The sequence below is a fragment of the Protobothrops mucrosquamatus genome, unplaced genomic scaffold, assembly GCF_001527695.2.
Source record: "Protobothrops mucrosquamatus isolate PMUCROS unplaced genomic scaffold, P.Mucros_1.0 scaffold412, whole genome shotgun sequence".
Taxonomy (NCBI): domain Eukaryota; kingdom Metazoa; phylum Chordata; class Lepidosauria; order Squamata; family Viperidae; genus Protobothrops; species Protobothrops mucrosquamatus.
This window is the reverse complement of record NW_015386741.1, coordinates 89,094-107,321: the sequence shown is the minus strand read 5'-3', so window position 1 is coordinate 107,321 and position 18,228 is coordinate 89,094. Positions and strand designations below refer to the sequence as shown.

Sequence of the window (18,228 nt, the reverse complement as noted above, 5' to 3'; positions counted from 1 at the left end):
ACTTCTTGGAACTGCTGAAAGGACTGTGTTGTAGACTGGAGATAGATGATGTCATATCCCTCCCCTTCTATTGAGAGAGAGGGCTGTTCAATCTTGACATAGATGGCCTCTTTGGCCCCTCTTTCAAACCAGCTGTCCTCTCTGTCCAAAATGTAGATTTTGCTGTCTTCAAAAGACAGCACTTCCAAATTTTTTCACTCTTTTGAAGAGTGTTTTTTCCCCTTTCTGCTGAGCCTGGCTTCTTTGTTTCTCCAAGAAAGAAGAAGCGGCTGTTTTAATGCAGGTTGAGGGCACCTTGCTGCTCTCTGCGCTTGATTGTTTTCTTGCAGATATTTCATTGCCCAACTAGCTAACACTATCAGTGCATTCCACATTGCTGCCTTGAGCTGCAAATATTCTCCTCTATCAGTTAATGCAGGTTGTACCAGAATTTGTACCCCTTGAACTAAAGGGTTCTGTGCACAAAAACCAATGGGAGGTAGTAGTGAAAATCTTGGACTAGAAACAGGGAGATGTAGGATCAAAGCAACCACAAGCAAAGAACCAGTCATTCTCTCTCAGCTCAAACTCTCTCCACAAGGTGAATTGCATCTTGAAATCTTGAAATATTGCATCCAGTTTTGGTCACCATGATATAAAAAGATGTTGAGACTCTAGAAAGAGTGCAGAGAGGAGCAACAAAGATGATTAGGGGACTGGAGACTAAAACATACATAGAACAGTTGCAGGAATTGGATATGTCTAGTTTAATGAAAAGAAGGACTAGAGGTGACATGACAGCAGTGTTCCAATATTTGAGTGGCTGCCACGAAGAGCAGGTCAACCTATTCTCCAAAGCACCTGAAGGCAGGGCAAGAAGCAATGGGTGGAAACTAATCAAGGAGAGATCCAACGTAGAACTAGGGAGAAATTTCCTAGGGAGAAATTTCAATGAGGATAGAGCTGAAAGGGACCTTGGAGGTCTTCTAGCAGGAAACCATGTACCATTCCAGACTGTCCAGGCTGTCCAGTCTCTTCTTAAAAACCTCCAATGATGAAGCACCCACAACTTCTGAAGGCAAGCTGTTCCACTGGTTAATTGTCCTCCCTGTTAGGAAGTTTCTCCTTAATTCCAAGTTGCTTCTCTCCTTGATTAGTTACCATCCATTGTTTCTTGTCTTGCCCTTTGGTGCTTTGGAAAATAAGTTGACCCCCTCTTCTTTGTGGCAGCCCTTCAAATACTGGAATAGTGTGATCATGTCCCCCTAGTCCTTCTTTTCTCTAGACTAGACATACCCAATTCCTGCAACCATTCTTCATATGTTTTTTTTTCTCCAGCCCTTTAATCATCTTAGTTGCTCTTTGCATTTTTTTTTTCAAAGTCTCAATCTTTTTTGTAATGTAGTGACCAAAGCTGGATGCAATATTCCAGGTGTCTTCTTACTAAGAATGTATAAAACGGTACTAATACTTCACACGATTTTGATTCTATGCCTCTGTATACAACCAAGGATTGTATTAGCTTTCATCAGTAGAAAAACCTGCCTCCAGAAGTTGTGGGTGCTCCAACACTGGAGGTTTTTAAGAAAAGATTGGACAAACATTTGTCTGAAATGGTATAGGGTTTCTTGCTTGAGCAGGGGGTTGGACTAGAAGACCTCCAAGGTCCCTTCCACCTCAGTTATTCTGTTAAAGTTGTTGTGGGGGAAAATAGATCTTTTATTATGCTTGGATAGAGATGCATCCCAAATTATAATAGCAAATGAAGACTGCAATCCAATTGCTGTTTCAATTTTCTCCAGGGGGAGAGTTTTCCTTAGAAGAAGCACCGTCAGTGAAAAAAATCCAGTTGAAGATCTCTTGAAAAGTAATTTTACCATGAAACCTAAAATATTCATGGACAAACGGTGATGAGCGCAGCATTCCATCCATGAGAGATATTTTTTTCCTTTGATACAATTTTTGAAAGCAATTTCTCTTAAATCTGTGAAATCAAATTGAATAAGAACGGGTGGAAGGAGTGGGGAAAATTAGCCTGTCCAGCACTAGCAAATAATCTTACAGTATTTGCTGATAGCAAGAAGAAGTTTTGCTTTGCCTTTCCTAATCCTTACACAGCAAGCCCTGTTTGGATCGGATTTTATTATAGGCCTCCATAATAAGTTGTTATAAAACACATCCCAAATACAGTCAATTAAAAGATGACAATCATTGCCAAAGCTGCTTGAGACGCTTGTTTTCATGCTGAAAAGGTGATCCTTTATAAAACCAGATGCTCTCCTCATCGATTTTCAGTGATTGATTTTAACACAGCAAAATGAATTCAGTAGAGCAGTAATTGGGAAATGTCTATCAAGATACTTCTCGATGATTATTATTGGCAAACCGTTCATACTATTATTCTTGCCTGCAAGGACAAACAATCCAATTAATTGTGGGGAAGATAATAAACCATTTGTAAACAGTTGGAAACAGGATCCTGTTTTCACGTAATTAAGAAAAATTGCTTACATTAAATGTCTGGCTGACCATTCTCCAGCAAACAGCTGAGCTTCCAGGAAAAGTAGCTCGTATGTGAAATACGAAATGCTACGGAGCTCTTGTATCTGCTTAATTCAGATTTACTGAAAAAGCAAACGGTCTAGTCTCCCTTGGCAAATGCTCAAGAGAAAGACGCTGAGGTCACACACACCAGTGTCTACCTTCCGCTGTTACAAGAGGAATTGTACAAGGGATTGCTGGACTGCTGTTGGCTGGATTTCTGCCAGAGCTGTTTCGGGCTAGGCCTTCTGTAGTATTGTGCCTGTGAGCCAAATTGTTTTTGAGTCTTCTTTTGCATATTCAGGAGGGTGGGGAGACGTTGTCTCTCTTTCCTGATTCTGCCAGTCTCTCCCTCTTGAATTCTGTCTTTGGTGACAGCTGCGGAAGCAAGAGAAGCTTGTGTCTCTCTAGTTAATGAGCATTTAAATGGGGGGAAAAAAGGAGTGCCCTTGGAGTGATTTATGGAAGGTTGCTTTAAAAAAGAAATCCTTCATATTTATGAGGAGAACAAGTAATGGGAGGGTTGTGGGTTTGATGCAATTGGGTTATAATCTTGTCCAGTTCGTGGCATTGGCTTTGATCGCTCGATTCCTCCAAACTCGTTTCTATTCATTAGATACCTTTGAGAAAATTCCATTGCGTTTTTGAAATGTGGATTTGGTTTCTGTATTTAGAAGAGGGGGTCGCTGTTCTGCTCTTCTTTACTTCCTGACACAGTTTGCTTCATTTGGAATCAATAACAGGGTTATCCCTGACATGGAATGGCTTAGAATTTGCCACTCATTTGTGTTGTACCTCTGCCATTCTTAATCATTTAAGCAACTCCATTAACCCCAGTGTCATGATAAAGGGTAGCAGGTTAGGACATTTGTATGCCAGGCTAATTGCCCTTTAGAAGCCTCTGAAGCTAATAAATTACTCTACTTACTGCCTATTCACTTTGCTGTTGCTACCCAAAAGTACCCATGTAACTGTGCCCTGGGGCAGAGAGACACATATTAAATGCCTCATTAAGAAGAAAAAGAGAAACAATCAACCAGCAAGCTGTATCTTCCTAAGCCAGCAAAGGTGTCTTCTTGCTGTGCTTGGAAAAAGTCTCATCTTGCAATATGGCATGATTTTGTTTGCCTCCAAAATAACACAGCTGTGTCCTCCTCCCTTGCAAGAGAAGGGGAAGGACCTATGAAGATGATTATATATAATCTCCAGAAATATATGGACTGTGCTAGAGTCTTGAATGGTCTGGGAGAATTCTCCAGAGCCCTAAACTATTTGCCCTACAAGATAGAATAACAAATGGCACAATTACCTCTAAATCAGTGGTTCTCAACCTTTTTAATGCCGCGACCCCAACCGGTCGTAAATTGAGGACTAAACCGGTCGTACGTCGAGGACTAAACCGGTCGTAAGTCGAGGACTGAACCGGTCGTAAGTCGAGGACTACCCAACTGGTCATAAGTCGAGGACTTTCCCTGCCCGGGAGCGCCGCACATGCGTGGTTCCGCCCCCTGCGCCGGCTGAGGCGTAGCTGGCAAGCGGCAGAGAAGGAGCAGGCCGACCACCAGCTGGCCCAGCCCAAGGGAGGTAAGGCACCCGCCGGAAAAGGGGGAAAAAATGGCGGACCAAAAAAATGGCGGACAGCCTTGCTTGGCAACCCCCGTGAAATGGTCGATCGACCCCAAATGGGGTCCTGACCCACAGGTTGAGAACCACTGCTCTAAATGCTTTGTGTGGACTTCCCCCTGGTTTCCTGGAAAGCTCTGTCTGATGAAATAAACTAAGACAGTGGTGGCAAACCTATGGCACGTGTGCCAGAGGCGGCACACAGAGCCCTCTCTGTGGGCATGTGCATCGTTGCCCCAGTCCCGCCTCCCCCCAGCAGCCCCCCCAGAGAAAAGTCACCCCCGGGTGTGGCCCGTGTGGAGCAGCGCAGCCAAGGACATGGCAGCCGAGCAGAAGGGCCAAGGCTTCCCCCTTGCGCGCAGATGATGCTGTGGGCATGGGCAGAGGGCATGGCTGCCATGGCGCTGCAGGGCCGCCTGGGCCATCTGTGGCGGGCCGTGGAGGTGGTAGGTGGCCCTGTGGGCGGGTGGAGAAGGGGGTGGAGTGGGGGCAGGGCGGGGGCAGGCAGGATGGTTTTTGGGCACTCAGTGTCTAAAAGGTTCGCCATCAATGGACTAGGACATGACTAGAGCACAAATATATAACACTGAAGGTGAAGGCTTGAAAAATAACTTATTTTGTGAACTCCATTGCATTCCTCAAGTAGCTTTCCAATTGCATCAAGTAGCTTTCCAAGTGAGTTCTTTGGATTGGTTCTGGCATTATTATCACTGGAAAACCTTGTATTGCAATTCATGGAGATTTGCCAGGATGGATCTGTGAGGGACTTTGAGGAAATATTCCATCTTGAAATAAAGCATTTCTAATCAAATTGCATGGGATAACATTCACTTTATGGGCCTAAGAATACAGATTGAAAATGTACACTAGAGCTCTATCTATCTTGGCTTATTTAAGAAAAAAGATAATTAAATATGTATAGCTGTATATTTATAATAAACAGTAAAAGGGTGCCAAGTGGGTGTTTTTGAGTAGTGTTTGATACTGTCTTCTTTTATTCAAATATAGAATCTTAATGATTTTGGAGAAATGGCACATTTTTTTATAAACCTGTATCATCTAAAGCATCTCCAGTATAGTGTGGGCGATAAAAGGATAAAATATATTTTCAGTTTGAAAGAATTAAAGGAAACACAATGCCAGGAATACGGGCGTTCACATTTTACTATAACAATTTTTAATTGAAAAGAAAAAATGAAAACAGCTATGAAGTGCTGGAAATGTATAAAACAGATCTACAAAGATGATGGTGCCTTTTTTTTTTCTTTTTCATTCTCTGTGGTTCCAAAATAACTAATAAACCAGCAGTAGCTTGGTTGATTGTTTGGATGACCACCATAAAAATCCTCAGCCATGTGTTATGATTCTTCCCCTATGTACATACAGAGGGCTTTCTTTAGATGACTGTCAAATTCAGGGGAAAAGCATTGGTGTTATATAATGAGATTATTCACAAGAGACTCTTTAGCCTGATAGACAATTTGAAAACCAATTAAATTAATAATGCAGGTAACCATCCTTGCCACAGCTGTAAACATGTTCTTGCATAATTCACTTACCCACATTTTTTTTTAATCTCTAGCGATGTGATCCTAGTACAATGCAAACAAGAACTCGACATATACTACGAAGGCCTTTAAAACCCAAGACCTGCCCTGAAAGTGCACAGCAGAGGCCTTGTATTCTGAATCAAAATTGTTTTCAGTATAGTTACAATTTAACAGGTAAGCATCCTTCATTGTAATTTGGAATGACCTTTAGAGCGTCAGCCTGGCAAAAGTATATAGAGATGGTGTAGTATAGGAATACGTAACTTTCACTGTACTTGAACTTTCAAGGAAGGCCATTTTGAAAATGGCTAAAAGCTAAATAGCTTCATGTCTTTATTAATTCATGATAATTTATGAATTGTAAACTTATGAGTTAAGTTCTCATACAATTATATACAATTATATATAATTACGTATAGCATTATTATATTTGCTTTAATATAAAATATATTTATATAATGTATAAATGCAGGTAGTCCCTGACTTACAGTAGTCCACTTAGTGACCGTTTGAATAACAGCACTGAAAAAAAAATGACTTATGACCGTTTTCACACTTATGAAAGTGTGTTCATCCCCATAGTCATGTCATCAAAATTTGGACGCTTGGCAACTGGCACGTATTTATGAGGGTTGCAGTGTGCCAGGATCAGGGGATCACCTTTTGCAACTTTCTGACAAGCAAAATCAATGGGGAAGCCAGATTCACTTAACAACTGTGTTACTAACTTAACAACTGCAGTGATTCACTTAACAACTGTGGCAAGAAAGGTTGTAAAATGGGGCAAAACTTACTTAACAAATGCCTCGCTTAGCAACAGAAATGTTAGACTCAGTTGTGATTAGTCAAGGACTACCTATATTATATAAATATTTAATTTTCCTGACAGTTATTACTACCTGTGAGCAGCACTTTATAATTCTTCAGTGATGCTTAAAAAAATGCTTGAATGGTTGCTGGACAAGCAGTTGGTAAGCAAAGGCTACCTGTATTCCCAACTGGCATTATATATGTTAAGTTGCCTTATCAGTGACCGGGATGGCATATAAATGTAATAAATAAATAGATAAATAAATAAAATAATGCCTGCAATTTTTATATGCTTTTTTATTGAAAAAGATTTTTTATCTCTTCTATCGAAGAATGGCCAACCAAAATGTGAGAATATGCTTCAAAAATTAGATTAACTTTATATTTTAAAAAGCAATCTAATACAGAAGGTAAGTCTCTTTGGGAACCATTTTTAGACTACAGTTTTATATGTGGAATTGGACTACATCCAAAATTCAGGTTTTAGAGTTTATATTTTAACTTGGCATATTATCTACATATAATGCTTTGAATTTTCTTAATGTATTGTTTTACCATCTATAGTCTTTTTTTCTCCTTTTTTATAACTCAATTGTGTTAACCAAATGCCTTTAATAGAGATATTTAGAAATTTAGTAATAATCAAGTAATTTAATAGAGACATGTTTTGATTAGAAAATAGATATGAATGTCTGTAAGCTTTTTAATGATGTATTACAATATATTCATCATACAGTATTTTAGAATTGTTAGTTATCACCTGATTTTCCTGTTTATATTTGGTTCTTAATCTTTATTATCCTTTTAATATTATTTTAAGTATATTTGTATTTTTTCCTTTATTCTTCTCAAATTTATAATAATACGTTATTTGTAAAAAAAATGAAACATGAAAAAAGACAATTAAAAAAAGGCAATGAAGAGGCAGACATGGTTAGTACTTGGACGTGAGATCACCAAAAAGTTTCATAGCTGTGGACTCAGGTGGAAAGTTGAGAAATAATCCTGAACAAAGACATTGGCCAATTACTTCCCAATGCTTGTCTAAAGCATAACAGGAATCTGCCCACGTAGACACCAGCATTCAAGCTTCACTCAAGAGAGGTGCAAATTTCTGATTCATTGATCCTAATTTCCAAGTTCAGACCGATATATCAAAAGGTACTTAGAAATGGACTCAAGAAGTCAAAGGTATCAGCTCCTGGAAGCAAAATGTAGAATCCTATAAAGAGCTGCTGCTTCCTGCAGAGTACAGAATGGACTTTTCGTTCTAGGATTCCTTCCTTCCTGTCTTCCTGATGGAAGCCTGTTTAGAGATATTCCCCTCATTAAAATGAAAGCACGTTCACCTAGGAATTCTATATAATGTTGAGGACCGCCATAGGGTTCAATTCACATACAACAAGAAAAGAACCTGTCTTTCAGAATTCTGGTAAGCAACACAGAGGAAGTGTTAAGATCACACAGAGGGGAAAAAATGATTTATATCATTTCATATGCATTCTGAAGGCAGAAGAAAAGTCATTTACTTAAGATTTCTAGCTATTTTCAACATTACCTTTGCAGAGTGCTACTTGAAAAAAACAGCATTCCCTAATTGTTTATCCTTGCTTGAAGAAGACATTAATATTTTACAAGTGCTTTCTTTCAAGGGAAACATGATTCCTTTTGTCAAACAAAACTCAGTTGGAGATTATGACAAGCATTGCTTCAAGGCAGTTGCGCCACAGAAAAAAATTACAATTTTTGGCATCCAATGGAGCAGCATGCCACTTGATCACTATGAAGTGCTACATTTCATCATCACCGGACAGTTGTTAGCAAACTCAGAGGGAATGTAATTTTTAAGGACTACTGAAATAAAAACAGAATAATTGAAGGCTGGATGGATTCTTTTCTTTTAAAATAATATTATACTGGTTTCAAAATCGTAAAAAACTATAGCTTCATTTTTTTAAAAAAAAAAATCCTTCTAGCATTAATAGGCAGAACTAATTGTAACCATGATGTTTCTTTAGACTGGAGCACATGCCAGCTAAATGAAAATGCAGCCTGTGGACAAGGGATTAGGAATCGCCTTCTAAGCTGCATTCGCAGTGATGCAAAAGCTGTGAACATGAACCACTGCGAGCAGGTGAGCTTCCATTTGGTTGCTTAATGCAAATATTCGCTGGGCCCTTAACGTCACCTTGGATATTCCATGAAATAGTCTTTCAAAAAAATGCATCAAAATAAGTGTCACTAACCTTCTGTAGGCCCACGTAGAACCCTCCATAGAGTCACTGACATATTTTGTCATTTGAAGTCAGTATGTAAGGTAAGGTAGATCAGAACCTATTCCTACATTTAGAACAGTAAATGTGTATTTTTAAGGTAAATAAAAAATTGAAAAAGTAATTTGATAAAAACAATTTTCAGAATCTTACCCAAATCATGACTGACTCTTCTTTTTTAGCAGCATTTGCATAGTTCTTCTTTCTGCTCTTTTATATTTCTAACCTGCTTCTTCTAACTGTCATCTCAATATCTCCCTCCAATTGTTTGCTCAAGTGAGGGCTCTGTCTAGCATTTCATCCTATTGGCTGGCTCCCTGTCAGTCATTATTACCCTTCTTTGTCTGTTACAATCCAAATGATGTCAGTTACTTTCTATATCGTTGCTCGTTCATCCAAATGCAGCCAATTCAGAAAATAAACAGACAAAACAGCAATGTATAAACTTAGGATGCCAAAGGTGAATCAGGCTATTGCACTTCAATGAATATTGCTTTGCCAAAACCTATGGCAAAGCTATGAGCAGGCTGGACATGGGGCAGTGAAAAAATATTGAAGAAGCTATTGTTGTTGTTTTAAATGTATTATAGCTGCTGACCTCCGAAGACTCTACTTAGCTTACCATATCCAACTTTTGGTGTTTCATTAGAAGCCCTGCTTTATGTGCACATCTGCCTAGCTGTCAGTGATAAGTGATCTGGTGTGTTTTCTTTAATAGCTGAATCTGGAAACACCCACCAAAATGACTGCCAACTGCATGGTAGAATGTGTAGTGAACTGTCTGGTTACCGAATGGACTGCTTGGTCGGAATGTTCACAAACGTGTGGTCTTGCAGGTAATTGTTCCAGTTGAATTACTATTTGCATTATTTTGGAATACAAAGTTTTGCCCTAGTAGTCGGCAAATATATTGGGTCGGAACCCCCTGAATTTCCAGAATTTAGTCATGTTGGTCTAGAATCTAGAGGTTGTCCACCATTTTTGTCTCAATAGATGACAGTGCCAGCCAACTTGGCTTGGGATTGGAAGCTAGGCGAGATCAGGTAACTGTATTATTTGGATGAGAAATGGGTGGGAAATAGCAGGAAGCCAAACAAAAATAATCTGAAAGAGGTCTATGGAGATTCTCAGTCATCCAGCTCATGGTTGTCCTATGTCTTTCAAATATTCCTTAACTCTTGGAGCCTATATGGACATATCTATGTGGTTCTCTTATCAGTACGTTATTTCGCACTGCCTTCTTTTAGCATGTCCCAAAGGTGCTTTTCAAAAGGCAATTGGACTTCCTTTGTTTTTTCCTTGAAAAAAAAATGAACTGAAGAAGCTTCTGGGATGAGAAGTAAAACATTTTCAAGTAAAAAACAAAGTTGCCAAATAACTTACTGATAAGAGAACCACATAGATATGTCCATACAGTCTCCAAGAGTTAAGGAATACTTAAAAGAGTTACAATACATTTTCACTAGGACTGCCAGATTGGGCTGCAAAAATCCATACAAACACTGGATGACAGTGCAGAAATGCCAGACAACCTCTAACTCTCTGCTTTTGTCTGGTGACCATTCAGATTTGTGCAGCCCAGATCTAGTAATCCTTCTTTTGCTAGCATTTTTGAAGGGAGCCTGGTTGGACAAGCTTAAAATAGGCACCTATTGTACAATATATCAGTGTACATCATCCTGTTTCTAGATACCCCACAATACAACTCATCTTACAGAATGACATATTATGGCTGTGGTCATATAGTATGTAGTCATGGTTTGTTTAATCATAACTTTTAAATAAACAGCAATATCCTCTATTTATACAGCTTACTACAAGATAACTCATAGTTTGAAAACCACGAACACTGGATTCACAACATGCTAAGCCAAATGGAAGTTAGCCTTTTGGTTTAGCATACCATATAAACCCAGTCAGTAATCCAGGCAATGATTTATTAATTATTGTTAATTAATTTAAGGCCAGCTATGATTAATACTGTAAATATATGAGGTGTGAATACACAGTAATAAAATGATACAAGTTTTCCAACACACTTTTTCAAAAATCTAATATTGAGTTAAATAGTGTCAGTTTTTGAAGCTGAAATGTTGATGGTGTGAACACTTGAGATAAAAATCAAAGTATTTTTTTAACTACAAAAAGCTTAATATTTATGCTAACTTCCAGGGAGCTGTAAGAGATGTTAAAATGTTTGTGGAAAACATTTTCTGTTTCTTGGCAATTTAGGACGTGGCCTCTGATTTGACAGTATGTGTTGTGGTCTTATGAATATATTGCCATTGCAAAATAAAGTTATGCTTATTTGATAAGACTTGGCCATATGTATGTTGCAAATATCACTATCTGACACTTTTGGAAGCAAATTTTCTTTTTGCAAGACAATGAGCTCTATTGAGCCACTGAAGTGAAAATAATGATTAAAAAGCTTAGAAATTTTCATATTGGTGTTGTTCCAACTTCACATTCTAGTCAGATGTAAATAAGTGTCCTTTAATTCAGTGGGACTTTCTTCTGAGTAGACATGTCAAGGAGTCCTACAGAACTAATTTTTGACGTTACAGATCAATCTTCTTTTGCTAATTCTAAAATTAAACTGGTTTTCTGGAAACTTAACCGCAAGAGGGAAGCTTGCCAAATCTGTAATTATTAAATAAATAAATAGAAAGTAAAAGCCAGGATTTCTGAATAAATTCTGTAAAATAGATAAAATACTCAGGGATATGTTATTAATGAATGAACTGGTGAAACGTCCCTGTTCTTCTCTCAGAGATTAAAATTAGGAGGTTTTCCCATTTTGTCTATTCTACGGAAAGCACCTCTAGAATCTGCTTATTAGTTAGCCTCATTTGCATTTTCAAGGCACAGTGGAGTAGAGATAATTTTAATCTTCTTTTAACTCTCTGACACACTGTCAGCATGCTACTATTCCACTGTAATCATGACCTTGCCACATCTTATCAACTTGTACCAACTTGGTTCAACTTTACTGGCAAGTGATGCAACTTTCAACATATTGCACCTCTAACAATACTGCTCTTGACAGCAGTTTTTACCCAGTGCTGGATAAGGAGTAGATTTCATGTATTCCATCATTAAATGGAATAATGTGTCATTGACTTACAGTGAATATGTGAATGTAGGACTTTTAGTTATAGTGCAAGTCTTTTATTTAAAACCAGACATAATACAAGATTACTTTTGCACTCAAAAACAATTAAAATTATTTTTTAAAACACAGTTACAGTAACTGTGATTTCTGCTCTCACTTCAATAAAAAACCTGCTATATTCCATTGCCACAGTTTATTTGTTTATTTATTTGCTATGTTGTGGTAATACATGCAGAACTCCTCTTTTTTGACAGCTTCACTCAGTGGTAAAGTTGGTTGAACAGTCTATTTTGCTCTTTTGCCCCTAGTCCAGGTCTATACAATACTATTCCTGTAAAATAAAATATTAGCTAGCAGCTATAGTGTTAAGCACTAACACTTTTTATTGGGTTTGTTTGAGCTCTTTGTAGTCACTAATATTGCTGGATGGAGATAGATTTATATGAAAATCCAATTTAATGTCTCCCAAAGTCAGTACTAATAGAATTTGGAAGATGTAATTCAGTATGTTGAACTTTCTACTTGATCTTATGTATCTACAATGTAACATTTGTGAACTACGCCTTCTAGTGCATTATAAAATAGGAGGGTGTATTACTGTTAAAACAATATGGAATCAATACGAATGATCATTTTATCTCATATTCCACAGTATAAACACACCTTACTAAAATCTTGTTTGCTAAAATCTTGTTACCCCTTCAGATGAGGTGAGAGAAAAATCTTATGCATTAGGCTTCCCAAAGAAAATTCCGGCTTATCAACGAAGGCATCAGGATGCATACAAATGTTTCCAGTGTTATCTAGCGTAGCAAATCATGAAATCTTTTAAGAAAGATAACACATTTATGGTATAAAATTTTATAACGTTTACTTATCATCTATCTGCTTATTGTCGAAGCGATTATTAATTTCAGAATAAATGTGTAACGGCTACCACAGGAGAAAGAGAGAGTAGGCCACTTGAGTGGCTAAAGGAAAGATTAGTGGGGATGGGAAACCAGACAACTCTCAGAAATTAGAATCAGGAAAGTTTCATTAAGTAGAGCATGACTGGCTGAGGAATGCTGGAAGTTGAAGTCCACAAGTTGTAAAATTGCCAAAATCTGGTCCTTCCTTCCATAGTGAACTGGACCAGAATTCTCCCTCTGGTCATTCAAGAGGAAGATGCTCCTGAAATCTTAAGGACTCAGCTTTATGCTACACTAGGGATCTCCAAACTTGGCAATTTTAAAACTTGTGAAATTCAACTCCCAGAATTCCCCAGCCAGAAGCCAGCTGGCTGAGGAATTCTGGAGTTGAAGTCCACAAGTCTTAAAGTGGTCAAGTTTGGAGACCTCTGGTCAAGACAAGAAAGACTTATAGAAGCAGGGCAGAGACAAACAGCCTGGGACATTACAAACAACAGAGCAGCTGAATCACTGAGTGATTGTTAATGTGCGTTTAGAGAATTTAGATCAAGCGGGAAACATTTCGAAAACCCTCTCAGACTTACAGTATATGAGAAAAGAGGCAGAATCTTGAAACAAGTATGAGGTGAGAATGTAAATCTGCATCTGATATTTAAAGTCATCTTGAGAAATTAAGCTTGCCTATACAGAAAGAAAGATTGCCAGCTTTCATTTTAAATTGGTTGCGTAGAAATTACCAAGTTGGGGTACGTACAAGAGAAATGAAAATGGAAACAAATGTATTTTGTGCTAAATCATTGGTAAGATGATAACCTGAAACACCACTTTTCTGAATTCTGAAATGCCACTTTTCTAAAGCCAAAAAGGGAAAAAAGAGAAATACTTCATTTTCAATGGGTTCATGTCATTTGTAACTCATTTGTCTAGAAAAGAGACATAAGATAAATCTATTAGACTACATTCCAAAGATGATGACTCACCTCAGGCCAGTGTAAGAAAAGGCCACAAAGAAGATGGAGAAACCGATGTCAGAACAAATGGCACTTGTTTTGATTTTCCTGCAACTTCTAACTTCATTAAGGAGAAAAAAATTTCATTAAAATAAATTAATGTACATCTACTATTTACCTGGCCAACAGAAAAGGTCACCTCCTTTTTGTGTCAGGCAAAGAAGAGTTGTTGCTGTTGATTTTAAAAATTAAACATGTTTTATATGTCCCAGATCTAGAATCAAGCCTGTTTTCAGTTAAAAAAAAACTACATAAAAAGGATGTGATGTAAGATTTAAAGGAAAGACTATTGTACTGTATATTGCTTATCAAAGGCACTGTAGAGAAAAATGGACTATTAAACTGTGCAGAGAAGGGTACCAAAGAATTGCAACCACAAAATTATGTAACCAAATTAGAATGAGAAACAGAGACCCAGATCTTTTTTATGAATTAAAAGCAATAACCGAAGGACTATGGTTGCAGCAATGTGTGAATCAGTCCAGATGTGCATGCCAGATAAAGGCTGCGAGATATTAAGCTAATAAATATGGAGATAGGGGTGATGAAGGAGCCATGAAAGTAAATTCTTAGTTACATCCGTGGGCCAATCCAAGTAGAACACCAGGTGGGAACTTATACATGCTTACATTGATAAATGATTACACAAGACAATGGATTTTGCTTCTTATTTACTGGAGAAATGAAAAGAATATGTGGCTTAATTTAAGCAATTGAAACCTCAGGTTCTCTGTACGGTAAACATATAGCAGGTAACATATCTGAAAGAGCCTGGCAAACTGAAGTGGAATGGTGTGGTAGAATAGAAAAATTGTCTTTGATTGAAGTGATGAGATTCATGCCGAAAGATTCAGGATTGGCATATAAATCTCAGTCTCTTGCTCTGATTTTCTAGGACTACACGCTCATGTAAATGCAACTGCATAGCTGTGAATTTATCACAACAGCTATAGCCAAAGGAGATGAACAAATTGTGAATACTCCAATCTGCAAGTGTTTATTCTTGGTAGGAGATCCTCTTCCATGGAGATACCTGAGATAATTATTAGGGCGGACAAGAGAAGAGATTTATATCTGTTGTTCATCAATGGAAGATGCCCACACTTGAAACAAGTACAAAGGAAACTAGTGCAAGCAATTGTATTCTTATTTTCATTCAGCTTGATGAGTAATTATGTTTGAAATTTCTTTCAAAGCAGAATCCTAAAATTTAGAACCCATCCTCCTTAGAACTATACAAGCCCACAATATCATTAAAACACTGTGGAGGTTTTTTTTTTTTTTACAGAATCATGCAGCTGCCTCAATTATTATTGGTTGAAGAAAGGTGTTTTTGTACACCCCCTACCCCAACACATTATAAATCACCACTTTTTTTATCCTGAAACTTATTTAGTAACAAGGTGGCCACATGGCGCGTGTAAGTCGTTTGTTATTGATTTATCATCTTTCCAACAATCTTAGGCCAGCTGGCTTCCCACCCAAGGGAGGATATTTCAGGGCAATTCCACCTATGGGACTCTTTCTTGACAGTGTTACTGTCAGCACTAAGCAGGATTTTTTTCCCCTTGAAAAATGGTTGCAGAAGTTCTCCATCACCTGAAGAAACTGGGAGAATTTGTTCCTTTTTTTTTCCCCTCCAAAATTGAATAATATTTTTTACAAGCCGTCAGTGCTCAGCTTTGTCTCAAATAATCACAGCTTTTCAAACAGAGATTCAGCCGTGACATGATTTCTGATGGTATCGCAAAGAAACTGAGATACCCAATTGTTCTGTTTATGCAAGACTAGAGAGGACAGAACCGGCATTTGTCACTATTACTATGTTTTGATGGTTGATAAAAATTCTCTGTGTGAAACATTCTGCAGCTCACAGAAATGCAGCTGGCCTTCCCTTTGCACTGGCCTTGTTCAAGGTCCCTACTTCAGTTGAGTTGATGACCTTCTTCCATGGATGAATGTGACGTTCCCAGAAGGCTGGGAAATAATTGTTAAGAGGCAAATACTTCGACAGCTGTCCTTAGAAAACCATACTATTCTTTCAGAAGTGAGCTTTTACAGTGACATTTTCTCAAGTTCCCTTCTGTCAAAAAAAAAAAAGAATATGCAAATCACAAGGTGGATAATAGCAAATGGCTTTATTAGTTTCAAGTTGGTTTTCAGGATTTTGCATTAATGACTGGAAGTTAAAAGGCCATTCTGACTGTAAAGTGCCGGAGGTCCCTTATCAATGACCAAGGGAAATTTAGAGGCTCTTGAAAAAACTGTAAATCTTAGTAGAAGTAAAATAATTAGGTTGGCTGCAATCCCATGCACAATAGCGTGCATAAATTCCTCGAAGGCCTGGTAAGTTTAAACAACCATGTTATCCTAGGATTGTAGCTGTTATTAGGAATAAATCATGTCCCATGGAACACAGCCTTTGTTTTATGCTGAAGCAGCCTTTTTAGTGAGATTTTTTTTTCGCATTACAACTGACTGTTGTAATGGAAAGGTGCAAAGTTTCTAATAAAAGCAGGAAAGGCATTGAAATACAGCACTGTAGGCATCCAATTGTATTTTAATGTCCACTACCATAACACACTATAGTATAAATCCTAATTATTATTACAAATTATTATCTATGTTAATCTTTGTTTTCTGTATTGATAACTAATATGTTTCATTCGCCATATCTTGTCAGCTCATCTTTGCTAATTAGAAGCATCTGAAAGAAATGCTTCATTGTTTCCTTAATTAAACTCATTTTTAAGTGCCATCTTTTTAGGCCAAGGCTTAATAACATTTATGACAAATCAATAGATAGCACTACTTTCATATTTCTCCTCGGTAGGTTAATCAATAAAAATAAGGTAGAATGCAATGAATAATTACCCAAAGAGAAATCCTTATTATTAAGCTAATTTTCTTTTTCCATAATTAACCTTCAGAGAAATAATGGTTTGAAAAGTATGTAAACAAAGATATTGCATGGTTTTGTATCGGAGGTTGGGAAGTACCCATTCTGATGGTTTTGGTAATTAAGCATTTATTTTTTTTCCCTCAAGATTCCTATATGTTTGTTTGTTGGCTTGTTTGTTTATTTCCATCTCTGCATAATCTCTCCCAATCCTGAGAACTCTGAACAGCAATAAAAATCTGAACTAAAAATAAAAGCATAACACCAAAATTAGAAATTAAGAGAGATTCCCTCAATGCCGGAGTCACTGAGTTAGGGGACAAATATAGGTGGTTAACTTGCTGGTTAGCAAGGTGAGCACTGCTCATACCTCTGGGAGAAGCTCATTCTTCAAAGTAGTGTTTGCCACAAAGAAGGCCTCTGTTACCCACACCCCAGGATCACCATAAGGACAGTGACTCTCAACAGATCTTCCCTGGATGCCTGGAAGCAGATTCAGTTCAGGAATTGTGTTATGTGATGTATCCTGGGGTTTAATTCATAGACTTAGTAAAAAGTGTATTAGGTTTTTATTTATCTATTTAATTTATTAAATTTTTATACTACCCATCTCCCCTACAAGGTGACTCTGGGAGGCTTACAAGTTATAAATTGATACTGTAGATCCAGGGATTGGCTTGAAACTCAACATCAAGAAAACCAAGATCATGGCATCCGGCCCTCTCAACTCCTGGCAAATAGATGGGGAAGAAATGGAGGTAGTGACAGATTTTATCTTCCTGGGCTCCAAGATCACCACAGACGAGGAGTGCAGCCAAGAAATAAAAAGACACTTGCTCCTGGGGAGGAAAGCTATGGCAAATCTAGACAGCATACTAAAAAGCAGAGACATCACCCTGCCAACAAAAGTACGTATAGTCAAGGCCATGGTTTTCCCAGTTGCAATGTATGGATGTGAAAGTTGGACCATAAGAAAGGCTGAGCGCCAAAGAATGGAGGCCTTTGAACTATGGTGCTGGAGAAGACTCCTGCGAGTCCCCTGGACTGCAAGGCGATCAAACCGGTCAGTCCTAGAAGAGATCAACCCTGACTGCTCTTTAGAAGGCCAGATCCTGAAGTTGAAACTCAAGTACTTTGGACACCTAATGAGAAGGAAGGACTCACTGGAGAAGAGCCTGATGCTGGGAAAGATTGAGGGCAATAGAAGAATGGGACGACAGAGAATGAGGTGGCTGGATGGAGTCACTGAAGCAGTAGGCGTCAGCTTAAATGGACTCCAGAAGATGGTAGAGGACAGGAAGGCCTGGAGGAACATTGTCCATGCAGTCGCGATGGGTCGGACACGGCTTCACAACTAACAACAAGAAGAAGATCCAGGAATGATTGCCAGATCTGGAATATCTCCCATGCAAAGGCGTCTCTGTTACTGCAACAAATCCTTGAGCACCAAGTTCTTATTCTGTGCATGTCTGCACCTTCACATCAGTTTTGATTCCTGGCAACTGTTTGAAGTAGTC

At 38.1% G+C, this 18,228-nt stretch overlaps 1 protein-coding gene across 1 annotated transcript in view; it reads left to right on the top strand.

Annotated features, from left to right (window-relative positions):
- THSD7B (thrombospondin type 1 domain containing 7B) overlaps window positions 1-18,228 on the top strand; it is a 414,472-nt gene that overhangs the window by 375,011 nt on the left and 21,233 nt on the right. Inside the window, exons 17-19 of the mRNA XM_029284181.1 lie at window positions 5,726-5,867; window positions 8,522-8,637; window positions 9,495-9,612. Coding sequence (XP_029140014.1) covers window positions 5,726-5,867; window positions 8,522-8,637; window positions 9,495-9,612 — 376 coding nt within the window. The remainder of the gene's footprint in view (window positions 1-5,725; window positions 5,868-8,521; window positions 8,638-9,494; window positions 9,613-18,228) is intronic.